This window comes from Macrotis lagotis, chromosome 8, assembly GCF_037893015.1.
Source record: "Macrotis lagotis isolate mMagLag1 chromosome 8, bilby.v1.9.chrom.fasta, whole genome shotgun sequence".
NCBI lineage: Eukaryota > Metazoa > Chordata > Mammalia > Peramelemorphia > Peramelidae > Macrotis > Macrotis lagotis.
In genome coordinates, this window is record NC_133665.1 from 52,218,716 (window position 1) to 52,233,114 (window position 14,399).

Consider the following 14,399-nt stretch of genomic DNA (forward strand, 5'->3'; position numbering starts at 1 on the left):
CAAGTCACTTTAACCCCATTGCCTTGCAAAAAACAAACAAAAAAAAAGAACTCCACAGGTCAGTTTTAGATGGGAATTAAAATTTAGACTGGAATGATCCTTAGGAAATCTTATTTTAGAGGACTGGGTGAAGGATATCACATTGAAGAACTATACCTTTAGTAGAAAAATCATAAAAATGTGAGAAATTATATTGTTGGAGCAATTTTATATAAAGTAGCCTGAAGCAAAGGATATATGGGAGATCAAGAAAAATGCAATCATGTTCAAAATCCTAGACCCATGTAAGTATAATGGGATTTTAATTTGAGCATGATTTATGATAGAGAAGCATTGAATGTTTTTCAGTAAAAGAGAGACAATTTAAAAATAAAATTTTGAAATGGTAGTATGACTTGGAGAAGGAAGACTGGACGTATTTATGATAGCTCACGTTGGAAGCAGCAAAGCTCTGAACCAGAGTGGTGAACATAAGAATGGAAATGATGAGGCAGGTGAAAGACAGAAAGGAAAGGTGAAATCTACTCAGAGATAGGACTGGGGTTGCACTCATGATTTCATTGTTATAGGAAGTAGAACATGAGTCATTCTTACTCAGAGGCCAGTGTTCTATCACTTGACCATGCTGCCTCTATAGAATCTGATGGACCTAGTGAAGATCTGTGCCAAGGAAAACGAAAAGCAAGATGCCTGGGATTTCTACCCTCACACATAGCTGTATGACCCTGGGGAAGTCGCTTCAATTCTATTTGTCTCAGTATCATCATCTATAAAAAATGAGAAGAATGCTAGCACCTACCTTCCAGGGTTGTTGTAAGCATCTAATGAGATAACAATTGTAAAAGCACTTTTTTTCTTTCATTCTTTTTCTTTTATTTGAATCTTCTTGTACAGAATGACTGATATGAAAATGTTTCACATGATTGCACATGTATAGCTTATTTCTGATTGCTTGCCATCTTAGGGAGTGGGGAAGAAAGGCTAGAATTTGGAACTCAAAACTTTAAACTTAAATTTTAAAAAAAGATATTTAAACGTAAAAAGATATTGTTTTACCATGTAACTGAAGGGAATTTTACCATTTATATGTGTGTGTGCATTTCATCATATATTTGTAAAGCACAGTCCAGGCCTGACACAAAATAAGCCCTTATATACATCATAGCTACTATTCTTATTGTTAGCCTAGGTGACTTCCATCATCAGAAATAGGTAAGTGTGAAGAAAATGAAGATGTCAGAACCTCAAAATCATAACAGCTAAGTGGAGATACATATGGTTGGAAATTTGTGACAAGTGTTCAAGAAAGAATATAGGTCCAGAACTACAGGTTTGGTGGTAATTTGCCTGGCAGTGGTCGTAGAAGTCATGTGTCACATAGACAAAAGGAATTTGAATCCTGGCTTGGGTATATATCTTCAAAGTGACTTGTGCTGGTCATGTAATGTCTTTGAACCTCGATTCCTCCTATAAAATTAGAGAACCAAAATAGATTCATTCCTAAAGCTCTTTCTAATTCTATATCCTCTACATGAAACCATCAAGGGTCAGAGTTCAGAGAGCGAAAAGGTCAGAATTTTGGGAAATGTTGCCAATGAATGAAGGCTTAAGAGGGGGGGAAATGAGTTTAATGTGGCAACAGTTTAAATCCTGAGCTAAAGACTCTATTTGAAAAAGGAAAATCAGAAGTAGTTGGGGGAGGGGGGTAGAGTGAGGGATGAAGAGGTGATTACAGTGTTCCTTCTAACAAATAGACCAAGTAACAAACAGCATGGATGTAAACAGTGACTTTGGATTTCCTCTCCCAGGCTTTTCCGCCCCATGTACCTTTCTTGTTGCTGTGTCAAGCTCGGATGGCAGCCTGCTCTGGGAAAGACCTGTTGCTCAGGATGTTGCCTACATGGAGTGCCCTGACCCCCAGGGGAAGGAGTCACCCTTAAGCTGCTTCATTGTGGAGAAAGATAATTCTTTGCTTTCAGTGGATTCTTCCATAGGTAGGAGAAACAGGTGGAAGCATATTTATATTTTCTCCTAAATTTTCATGTTTTTTTAGGGAAGGAGGGAGATGGCATAAGAAGATTACATACAGTAAAGTCAAAATCTGATAGTTCAATTAAAAGTTTATTAAGGGGCACAGTGGATAGAGCACCGGCCCTGGAATCAGGAGTACTTGAGTTCAAATCTGGCCTCAGACTCTTAATAATTACCTAGCCCAGTGGCCTTGGGCAAACTACTTAACCCCATTGCCTTGAAAAATCTAAAACAAACAAACAAAAAGTTTATTAAGCTTCTACTATTATTGGGCATCTTTATAGACATGAGAAGAAATAAAAAGATACCATTTTTATCTTCTGGGGGTTTTTAATAATGTAGATTTTTTAATTAAATCTCTAAAAAGGAATCAGCATTCTCTTAAAAGAATTTTGCTACAACTTCATTTATTCAACTTAATTTAAAATGTGTGCCAAGAGTACATTTTCCCCTAAAATCTAAACCCAGTTGCAAAGGAGTTATGGTGCTCCTTGGGTAGGTTGCTCTTGGTTTGTGAAGTCCCAGCTGAAATCCCAGCTTCTTCGAGAAGCCCTTTCTCAAACCTTCCATGCCACACACCCCCACCTTAGTCCTGGGAGGCCTTCCCTCTGTATCTAGCCTTTTTGTAAATAGTAGTTTCCTGTGTTATTTCCCCCAAATGACTGGTAAGGCCTTGAGGGCAAGAACTGTCTTTTGCTTTCCTTCATATCCTCAGCACCAGTACCTGGCTCAGAATAGATGCATTAAGAAATGATTGCCTGGGGTGGCTAGGTGGCACAGTGGATAGAGTACCGGCCCTGGAGTCAGGAGTACCTGAGTTCAAATCCTAGCTGTGTGGCCTTGAGCAAGACACTTAGCCCCATTGCCTTGTAAAAACCTAAAAAAATAAAATAAAAGTAAAAAGAAATGGTTGCCTAGCTATTGTGAGTTTCAGATGAGAATTAATGTCTCTGAAAACCCTTTTGAAAAGTATTAAGTATTTTATAAATATAATAAGGTATCATTTGTTACTGAAATTAGAATCAGTCCTGAAATAAAGTTCAATTTCCCTGAGCATTTTCTAAGTGTCTGCTATAAGTCCAGGCACTTGAAATCTTAGAGACTCTTAGAATATTGATTTTTGAAGTAAAGGTTGATTTTTAAAACTATTGCTTACCTTTAATACATTTTTTTTTTTCTCTCAAGGGGAAATACTGTGGAACAAGACTTGGGTCTTTGGACATAAGGCCACAATACTGAGTCCCTTTCTGAGTATACCTGATGTGACTGGCGATGAGGTTAAAAATTTGTTTCTCTTCACCCAAATGGGAAACGAGGTACAAACTTTTCCTTCATACTTTGTGATAGAAGAGAAGGAATCTTTTTCCAAGCAATGAGATACATTTTCTCTGTTGGAAAGCATTATTCCCCAGTCCTGTCTTGATTGATTTCCTTACCAGATCTCATTTTTCTTACTATTTTAAAAGTCAACTAAATCCTGTGGCACCCACAGGCCTACAACTCTAGAAGAAGTTTTATGTTACAATAATAATATAGCTGTCATTTATATAGTGCTTGGTATGTGCCAGACACTCTGTGCTAAGCGCTTTACAAATATTTCTATAGTTTCTATGACCCTTAGTCAAAATCAACTGGAAATTCCTGGTTTCTTTTTATTCCTCCTCATACACCCTCCTTTATTTTCTCCTATGTGTTTTTCTTCCAGTTTCTTTTGTTTTCCTTTAGTTACAGATTCCTGAGTTAAGGCTCAGTGCCTTACTCATGCACAGCAGGGGGAGGGGGAGATTGTTGAACTCTTTCAAATTTTTCTAAGTAACTGCCTCTGAAATGTGTTCCTTCCTTTGCCAAAGCATTTACACAGCTATCAAGATGGCCAATTTCAAGGATTTTGGTTTTTTTGAATAATTCCATTTCTATTTCATACCTTTGAAAGATATTTTTATAAGGTGGAACTTTTAAATAAGAAAGGTTTTCCAAATGTGATTTTTTTTTCTGCAGTGCTAAATGCTGAGGTTGAATTTGAATTCAGGTCTTTCTGACTCCAGACCCAACACTCTATCCACTGCTTCACCTAGCTTTTCAGTGGCGCTTGAATGATTTAAATATCCTGATTTCCTTTGGGGGGGTGGGGTTCTTTTGTTTTCCAGATTACAACTTACATCTTTTCAAGCAGTACTGGTGACCAAGTTGGTTCCCTGAGCAATATAAACCTAGAAGGAAAAGTTGGTTACATAATGCATATCACAAACACCGGAGCCTACTACATTATTTTTCATTCTGGTATATTTTATCCATATATACATATATATAATTGTTTTTTGCTTTATGCTGGTCCTTTCTCTTAAAATTTTTTGTTTTAATTAACAAGCATTTATGTTCTCTCCTTTTCTCCCTCACTGAGCAAAAAAAAGAAGAAATCTCTGATAGGAAATATACATAGTTGAACAAAACATCAGCTATGTTAAAATGAATGTTTTATTCAGCAAATTAAGTTTAACACCTCTTGGTCAGGAGCATAGTAGGATGTTTCATCCTGAATCCTCTGGTTGGTGGTTGCATTCATCAGTTTCCTTCTTCTCCTTTATAAAGAAGAAGATGGTAATGGAAAAAGCATGTTCTCAGCACCAGAGGTCTATGCTTTTGCATCCCAGTCCCCTCTTCTCTTTCCCCTTTTCAGAGTTCAGTCACAGGTTTTTTCCTCTTTCCTTTTAAAACCATCTCTTCTGCTTTTGGAAATCCACTTCATTGTGTTAAAGTTTGTTTGTTTAGTTAAAGTTTATTGGAAATCCACTTAATTAAATTAAAGATTGTTTAGAGCTAATCCCTCCCTTAATCTGTTCTCCTTCCCTCCCTCTCCCTTCTTCCTTTCCTTTCTGTTCCATGTTGATCTCTATTTCTGCAGCCATTTCTACAGAATTCATTATGTGTATTCTCTTCCCTCTTCTGACCAATTTAGATGAAAATGAGGCTTGAGTGTCACTGGCTTCCCTCACCCTTTCCTCCTCATTTGTAGTCTTTTACTTGTACACTTAAACTGTACCACTTAATTTTCCTCACCCTTCTCCCATTTTCTTCTCATTAAGTGTATTCCTTTTCCTTTTAAGATCTTCAAACCATTAAAAAAAACCATTCCCAGGCACCCTTCTTGTTAAACTTTCTCAGTAATCCCTGATGACAATAAGGTTCTAAGGAAAACCATTTTTCTCTTCTCTTATTAGAATGTAATCAGTTCAACTTGCTTAGTCCTTCATTGTCTCTTCATGTTTGCTTTTTTATGCTTCTCTTGACTCTTGAATGTGTTTCAATGTTTCTACAGTTTTGAGCTTTTCATCAGGAAATTTCATTAATGATCTAAATTTTCCTCTATAGGATTATACTCAGTTTTGTTGAGTAAATTATTCTTAGTTATAAGCATAGATTCTTTGTTTTCTAGAATATGCTAATTTCTACTACTTCATGCAGTCACTGACTGCTAAATATATATGATCCTGACTGTTGATTCCTTGGTGCACTACTTGGATTCTTTCTTTCTGGTTGTTTCCAATATTTTTTCTTTGACCAGGAAATTCTAGATTTTAACAGTGAGGTTCCTGAGAGTTTTCATTTTTGTGTTTTTCTGAGGAAATTAATATTAATTTTCTCTGGTTCTAAGAGATTTTCTTCTGTGATTTTTTTGAAATATAATATCTAGTCTTTTTTTGGTCATAGCTTTTCAGCAGTCTAATGATTCTTAAATTTTCTCTCCTTTTTCTGTTTTCCAGGTAAGTTTTTGATATGAGAATACCTTATGCTTCCATGTTTCAGTCTTTTGGCTTTGTTTTAATATTTCTTGCTGCTTTATGGAATCATTTACTTCTTTTTGCTCCATTTCTAATTTTCAAGAAGTTTTTTGCTTTGGATAAGGGTTTTGAGTAAGGTACTAAGAATCTACCAATTCTTTCTTCCATAACTTTTATTCCTTTTCCAGTTTTTTCTTGCTATCACTTTTATTTATTTTCCAGTTGTTTTCTCTAATATATACTCATTTTATTTATAACATTTTTATTAGGTCTTTTTCAAACTCTTGTTTCATCTCTTCTAGTTGAACTTGTAGTCAAACTATGTTTTCCTTTTAGGCTTGCTTATAGATGTTTTGGTGTCACTCTCTTCTGGATTTGTGTCTTGAGTGTCCCTATGACCATGATAGTTCTTTTTGGTGAGATTCCTTGTTTGTTTGTTTATATTCCAATCTGACTTTGGACTTTGCCTTAAGCTAGGTTCTTTTTGTTTCTGAAGGAAGTGGATCCTGTTTTCTGTCCATTTGGTCCTACAGCTTCTTAAATTAAATGAGAATTATGTTATTCCAGCATTTCAGGAATAGCTTAGTCAGGGGAACATTTAACCTGAGTGCCCCTAAAATGGTCTGATCCTAGAGTAAAGTCTGAATACTCAGCTTCTTTGGTTAAGTTCTGCAAGTACTTTTCATTCACTTGGGTATGACCCTTTAACTGGCCTTTTCTTGGTTGGAGTCCCCTGCTGGACTTCGACATTAGCCATCTGAAAAACTCTTTCAGGTTCAGACAGACCTGTAAACTCCCCTTTGGTTTGGGTCATTATCCTCATTATGTCACTGCAGGCTTTAGACTGGACTGAGGGTTGGATCTAAGACCCTGAGCTCCTACTTGCTTTCTCCATACACAGCCTAGGTCCTGCAGCTCCTTATCCTAGAATGACACCTGTGGGTATGGGTTCTCTCCTCAATCTGCCCTAGATCCTAGTTCCGGTTCTTCTTGCCCTAATGCATAGTCCTATGCAGACCTTCCTCTAGGATCTAGACTATAAGGTTCCTCAACCATTCCTGTCTGCTCCACATCCCAAAGTCTGCAGATTTCTCTGCCTGTTTCCTGATAACAACTTGGGCTGGAAGAATGACTCAAATTATTTTTGTTTTTAAGTTTTTTTCCCCTGGATTTCCCATTCAGTAGTTGTGGGAGAGAGCTCAGCTGTACTGCTTCTTCCTACTTTCCATTTTTGCTGGTCTGGTCATTTCTCAAAAAAAGAATTGCAAATTATGTAAAAATTGTTTACATATTCTTGGAGAATAATAATAATAATAGTTCCTATTAATAAAAAAAACTTTTCTTACAATAGCCCATCAAAATGGGTTACTGTCCCCATTTTATGGAGGAAGAAATTAACTTGAAGCAAAAATGAATTGCTCATAATCACACAGTAAGTATAAAAGCCCTAACTCCACCCCAAGCCCTCTGACTCCTAAGTCCAGAGTACTTTTCACTATGCTGTGTTGCCTGGAACAGATGTGCTTCCCACCCCAGAGACTCTTAAGATTTAGTACTTGAGCTTTGGTGGAAAGTTGGCATTAGCTTAGCCCCAGATACAGTGAGCCACTACTTACACCCAAACTTTTGATTCACTTTTGTCTTGTGCAGCATCTTCCCTCTATGGATACTCTCTGAAGGAACTTTATGAGAAAATAACTGGAAGAAAAAATGTATTTGAGGAAGATCCTCACTGGAAGGAAATGATTGACAGTGTTACCCACAGACTGCCTCCTTCTCTCAGGTTTATTTTGTACACAATCCTATTTTCTTTTACTTCTATAGTATGATTGATATTCCTCTGTAGGAACTCCCTGCTGAAGAAAGTAATTGTCTCATTCAAATTTTTTTGTTTTGGGTTTTTTTTTTGTCAAGGCAATGGGGGAGGGGGAGTGTTATTGACTTGCCCAAGGTCACATAGCTAAGTAACTAGGCTCAGCACAAAAGGCACATCAGGAAGAAAATAAAGAATGAGAAGTAACATAGTGTGGATGGGAAGGATGGAGCCCAAGAGTTGGAGTTGGTGGAAAGAGCCTCCAAAACCAGCATTCAGAGCTTGTATACAGAGTAAATACCATATAATAATGGAGTCATGTGATTAGATCCTAGAACAGGTCTGGCATGTAGTAGGTTCTTAATAAATGCTTGTTATTGAAAATAGTAGTTGAAGGGGCAGCTAGGTGGTGAAGTGGATAGAGCACTGGCCCTGGAGTCAGGAGGACCTGAGTTCAAATCTGCCCTCAGACACTAAATAATTACCTAGCTGTTTGGCCTTGAGCAACTTAAACCCACTGTCTTGCAAAAAAACTTTAAAAAAAAAAAAAGAAAAGAAAATAGTAGTAGAAGAGGGAAAGAGTTTTTTTTTTGGTTTTTTTTTTAGGTTTTTGCAAGGCAAATGGAGTTAAGTGGCTTGCCCAAGGCCACACAGCTAGGTAATTAATTATTAAGTGTCTGAGACTGGATTTGAACCCAGGTACTCCTGACTCCAAGGCCCGGTGCTTTATCCACTGCACCACCTAGCTGCCCCCCCCCCCAATTCAGTTTTGTTGGTATTGGAAACATTATGATTTAGTTATAGAACTAATATATTATTCCTCCCAAGAAACCTTCCTCTGTTGTCTTGTCTCTCCTACTTTTTTACTTAGTTCGGGAGCCATTCGCTACCTAATGAATGTACCTGGGAACACAGGAAATGACATCCTCCTTGTGAAATCAGATGCCTGTGAGCTACTAAATGGGCAAGAGTTTATTTCAAAGTGGACCCTCAGCGCATCCGAAGTCATGAGGTATTCTTTGTTGGCTTCTGAAGCAAGGGACTGGTGTTCTATCTAGGAGATTGTTAAAAAAAAAAACCACCAACAGAAGCCCCTTTTTATTTTGGGGCAGGAGGCAAGACCCAAGTTCAGAAGTAGCCTCAGGTGCTTACTGGTTGGTCAGCCCTGGGCAGCCGCCTCTGTTTCCTCAGGTGTCAATTGGGGATGATGATGATGCCTTAGAGGGAGGAAGCTGGTTTTTTCTTTCTTAGAGGGGGCAACTCAAATTATGAAGGGGAGGGAACATTATATAGGAACAGCATCATCTTTTGTTTGTTCAGCACTTCTATTTACAACCATGTTTAGGTAGATTATCCAAACAGTCCTGTTGTAAGACTGTCTTTGTTAAACAAGAGGTCACAGGTCCCTCAACTAGGAAGTGTCAGACCTGGGATTGGAACCTGGAGCTTCTAAACCACCACTCTTTCAATTAGACTATGCTGCTCACAGTGTGGAAGAAGGAACACCATCCATTCAACCTGCTGCTGCCACCTAAAGGCCTGTCTCATCTTGTGCTGCCTTTTTCGGCTCCTCTTAACTGAGGGAAAAGATTCAGCTGTTACAGGGATACTGTTTGTTTAGGACTGAAGAGTTTTATATTTTCTCCCAAACAACTGCCTCTTCAGGGAAAGTTCTGACATTCATTGAATTTGTTATCAATTGTCATCCAGCTACAGGTGCAGTCCAGCCATGAGAATTGGCTGCTATGCTTGTTTCTGGAATGCTAGTTACTCTAGTGACTTTCTTTAAGAATCCCTACTCTAGGGGTGGCTAGGTGGCATAATGGATAAAGCACCGGGCCCTGGAGTCAGGAGTACCTGGATTCAAATCCGGTCTCAGACACTTAATAATTACCTAGCTGTGTGGCATTGGGCAAGCCACTTAACCCTGTTTGCCTTGCAAAAACCTAAAAAAATAAAATAAAAATAAAACAAAGAATCCCTACTCTTATTGCCCCCCCTCTTATCTTTCCAGAAAACCAGTCCTTGGCTACTACAAACCAGATGCACTTACTGTAGTCCTTGAAAATGGAAGTGGTGTCCAAAGAAAGGTATGATTGTCCTTTGCTCAGTCCTATCTTTCTCCAAAGCTTGAGACAGATAAATCTGGGCAGCCAGAATATGCTGAGACCCAGTACATTCCCTGGAAAAGGAAGGAGAGCCTGGGATAAGAAGGGCCTGGGTGATATAGGGAGGTGACTGCCAGGTAGAAAGATTGTGACTCAAGGTTAGGAATCCTGACTGACCAGATTTATGGTGCTTGCCTCCTGTGATGAGCATAAAGATGGGCAGAGAGAAAGCCACTTCTGTTAGAGGTATTTTCCTGTGGCTGCTGGTGCTGCCAAGTCAGCATTGGCACAGCCACAAAGGGCAGGTGTTGTAGGGGATCTTCTGTCTTTCATGCTACCAAATGACAGAAATGTCCTTGGACAGCAGTGCCATATAGTCTCTCATTAACAAATGTAAGTAATAAAAGTATTTATTTGCAAGATGTATCCATTTTAATGAGGGAAATAAAAATAAGTGCATGCTTGCTAACTTGCTAACTTACCTAGGGTAAGTCATTTAATCCTGTTTGCCTCAAGTTTCCTCATCTGTAAAATAAGCTAGAGAAGGAAATGGCAAACCATGCCAGTGAAGTTAGACATGACTGAAAATAGCTAAACAACAATAGAAATGGAAGTGTAGTAATCTATGAACTAGAACTGTGTTCTTCTTGGTATTGGATGTCCTCTACTATTGCAGTTGGTAGGACTTCACTGGCTTAGAGAGGTGCCCAAAGAAGTGAGAGATTAAGCAGTTTTCCCAGGATCACCCAACTGTCATGTATCAAAGGTGGGCCTTGGCTCAAATCAACTCCAAAGTATATTCCTGGCTTTATAGTTGGTACTTTATCCATTACAGCACACTGCCTCTCTCTCTCTCTCTCTCTCTCTCTCCCCCAATATGTATATGTGATTATTTATGGAATAAATACTAAGTCATTAAACACAAGGTTGTTTGGAAGGGAGGTCACTCACTAGAAGCTTGAGAGAATTTGGGAAAGGCTTCATTTAGTTTTTCAGATCCATCATGAAGGAAGAAGATCATGATTCTCTGAGGTGATGGTGGGCATGGAGTGAGCCAGAGCAAAATTTAGTGAAATAGGAGAGATCTATGGCACAGGAGGAACCAAGAGAAGGGATATTCTGGCTGTATCCCAGAGTATCAGAGGGGGAATGATGTCCAATGGGCTTAAACTAGATAGTGAAAGGCCTTTCAAACTAAACAGAGAACTTTGGGTCTGCTTCCAGAAGCAGTAGGAAGTCCCTGGAATTGACTTGGGTTATATGTCATCTTGGTAGCAGCATATAAAATAGCCTGGGGTAGAGACTTGGATTGGGAAGACCAGCTCAGAAACTGTTATAATCATTTAGGTAAGAGACATTCAAAGAAGGTGGTGTTGTGTAACTAGAAGGGAGGGGTGGTGTGGAGATAATAAGACTAGACAACTGATTAGCTATTGTTGAATGCCTGAGAGTGAGGAGGCATGGGTAACTTAACACCAAGATTATAAAGGTGGAATTGTGGTCCCTACCAGAGAAATGGGGAAGGAGGTGGGATTTTAGCTGAAACTTCCGGAAAGACAGGAGATGGAGAAAAGGAAGGAAAATATTTCAGGGATGGGAGACATCTGTTGACATGCCCAGAGTGGGAGAAGAGTTACAGCAAAGTAACTGGTGTCATTAATCACAGAGTAAGTGTGTGGGGGGTGGGGGTGGGGGTGGGGGGTGGAAGAAGACTGGAAAGTAGAAAGGAACAGGTATATGAAGGGCTTTAAAAGCCAAAAATTTTATATTTGATCCTGGAGGAAATAGGGAGCCACTACAGTTTTTTGATTGGCAAAGTGACTAATAATAAATTGCATTTATATTGTACTTTAAGATTTATAAAAGCAAGGGGCAGCTAGGTAGTGCAATGGATAGAGCACCAGCCCTGGAGTAAGGAGGAACTGAGTTCAAATCCTGCTTCAAGACACTTAATAATTGTCTAGATGTGTGATCTTGGGCAAGTCACTTAACCTCATTACTTTAAATAAATAATTTTTTAAATGGAGATAATAATAAAAGCACCAAATTCCCAGGGCTGTTGAATAAAATGGAAATAATAATAGCACTTCCAAGAGTTCTCATCATCTTTATCCAAACCTTTTATCTTCTTCCACAAGACTCTATATTTAGTAGGCACTTAATAAGCAGAAGGAAATGCAGTCTCTACCATGTAGGAGTTCATTATTATAAGCAGCTCCATATGGGCAGTCAGACCAGGTCAAGAAAATCCCCAAGTGGAAGTCAGCTGGCAACTCCATGTCCAATCTTACGAGTGGCCTCCCACTTTCTGGTGTAAGCCTCTTTCCCCAATATGTCTCCCTTTTCCCTCAGATCTTGATTGTGGATGTCACTTCAGGAGCTGTCCTTTGGAACCACACTCTGACTGCATTCGAAGGGACTCCTAAATCTGTCACCATTCGGACAGCAGACCAACATTCTGCCTTCTTCTTCTGGGGCAGTAGTAACCAGACGGTATGAGAAGAGATCATGCTAAGCCTAGGTTTCATAGTTAGGGGACTTGGGTTCAAGTCCCAACTCTACCGCTTTCCTCTTCTGCAAAATCAAAGGGTGGTTGATCTCCAATTTATCCAATCTCCAAAATATCCAATTTCTTCAGGGAGGGGGCAGGGTGGTGGGCCACAGGAGGGTGCCCAGGAGTCCTGGGTGTACTGGCCCCAAGCCCATTAACTACCCATGCTTTTTGCTTTTTGTTCTCCGTAAGGAAACTGTTGACTCCCAGAAAAACCTGTATATGTTCCACCCCACTTTTCCTGATATCCTTTTGGAACTTACCAACATCACCAAAAACATTGTGGCCTTTAATGGTAAGTGGAAACCCTTATTGGAAGGACCTGGATAGTTTTAATTGGTGGCAGCCTGGAATTGGAGGGCTTTCCAGGGTGAAAAATAGGTTTCTTGGTGCAGGGTTGGTGGGAGGGCTAGTATTCTAGGGACCCCAGAGAGACCCCTTTACCCCTGTGTCTCCCCCACCATAGTGTTGTTGGAGCAGAACCAGCATGCCTCTTATGTGCTACTGACTGGGCCCACAAGTGAAGACACACCTGGCCTGATGTCTTTATCAAAGCAAAAGGTGAAAGAGAACATCCTAAATGCTCGGGTGGTTTGGCTGGGACAGGCAAGGCCTGAGAGTGACCAAACCATTAAGAACTGGTTTTATGAGCTGAGATACAAGAGGGAAGATTGAACTCCTCAGCAGTCAGACAGTATCTGTTTTTTTTTCCCCATCAATTTTTCTTCCTTCTCACTGAGGAACCAACTAAAAAAGATTTAAAAATCCAAGAAAACTCTACTTTTCACTTGTTCTCCAAACTACTATATCATGTGGATAGGCCAAAAGTACAGTTTCCTCTTGGGAAGAAATTTTTCTCCAGGTGCCTTACTCCAAGACTCAAAAGTTTAGGTGACATTTTATAAGGAATGATTAGGAAAGGTAACTCCGGGGAAGCTGAACTCATTACACATTTGATAGCATTTAATCCTACTTTCTTGGTGTGTCTTCACCCCTTTGGTGGGATGGCGCTTGGGGGTGATTCCCCGCCCCCCCTCTGCCTTGTGATTCTAAGGCTTAGTACAAGGAATCTGAGTTCTACAAACAGGTTCTTCCTCTGCCCTCTCTCCTGTTCACAATCATGGTCAACGTTTCTATTTCCAAGGAGCAGCTCCATCTAGCCAAGCTAGCAGGAGCCCCCCACCCCACCCCCCACAAGGGTCCTGAGAAAGGAAAGAGAAGGTAAACCATGGGGTGACTGAGATGCTGATGTCTTCAAGAAATTTTGAAGCAGATGATAATCTGAGATCCCAGCATGTCCTTCATCCAGTTTTACCAAACTTGCTGATCCTTGTCAGCATCTCTTTAAGATCCCTACATCCCGCTCCAGTAAGTGGGTCTCCACAGAGACCCCACTGATCTGCCTACCCCTTCCGCTGGCAGCTGTTTAGACTCTTCTCATCTCCAGGGTGGCACTGGACTCTGGGGATGTCCTGGTGGCTGCTGCTTTGGCTTCTCTGCCTCAGAACCTCATCTTGCCCCCAAATCCTAATTCAGGAAACTTTCCTTAGCTTGGTCAGTCAAGATTTTGATTACAGGAGTGATTGGGTCCTTGGGGGACTGGGCTTCGGAGACTCCCTAGCTATTATAGTTTGGGAGAGCTTCCTGGTGAGCAGGAAGTGATGAGTCGCCCCCCCACCCCAATACCGTACATCTCTGCCCACCCTTGAGCTTGCAAATGATGTTGAGGAAAAGATCTTTGACTTCTGACACTCCCCTTTCCCGGAGGGAGGTGGCTCTGCATTGGTGTGAGGCCAGATGTCACAAAATTTGGTGGTTGTAATGCTCTGTACATTGGTTACTTGTTGCCATAAACTCCAAAACATCCTAAGCAGAGATAACATACACTCGGGAAAATTCTTTACACCAGCATCAATGGGAAACAATGGGTTCTTGGATGTTTTACTTATGGAATCAAAATCAGCTCCTGCTAAAGTCAGACACATGCAGTCAAACCCTCCCTGCTGCACTACTGATGGTCTGTCTGCCCAGCCCCTCTCCGCCCCTTGGCCATCCTTCTGCTGGGAGACTTGGGGAGAGAGCTTCTCCCTCATGCTCAGTGGCTCATAGAGGGAAGG

At 40.2% G+C, this 14,399-nt stretch overlaps 1 protein-coding gene across 9 annotated transcripts in view; it reads left to right on the forward strand.

The window, feature by feature from the left end:
• FAM234A (family with sequence similarity 234 member A) overlaps window positions 1–13,062 on the forward strand; it is a 55,752-nt gene extending 42,690 nt beyond the window's left edge. For all 9 annotated transcript variants that reach the window (XM_074197023.1, XM_074197027.1, XM_074197022.1 and 6 more), the window contains 9 exons: window positions 1,809–1,994; window positions 3,217–3,347; window positions 4,179–4,311; window positions 7,461–7,593; window positions 8,495–8,635; window positions 9,638–9,713; window positions 12,084–12,224; window positions 12,475–12,577; window positions 12,749–13,062. In XM_074197023.1, the coding sequence (XP_074053124.1) occupies window positions 1,809–1,994; window positions 3,217–3,347; window positions 4,179–4,311; window positions 7,461–7,593; window positions 8,495–8,635; window positions 9,638–9,713; window positions 12,084–12,224; window positions 12,475–12,577; window positions 12,749–12,957 (1,253 nt within the window). In that variant the 3' untranslated portion in view covers window positions 12,958–13,062. The remainder of the gene's footprint in view (window positions 1–1,808; window positions 1,995–3,216; window positions 3,348–4,178; window positions 4,312–7,460; window positions 7,594–8,494; window positions 8,636–9,637; window positions 9,714–12,083; window positions 12,225–12,474; window positions 12,578–12,748) is intronic.
• Window positions 13,063–14,399: the final 1,337 nt, after the last annotated feature.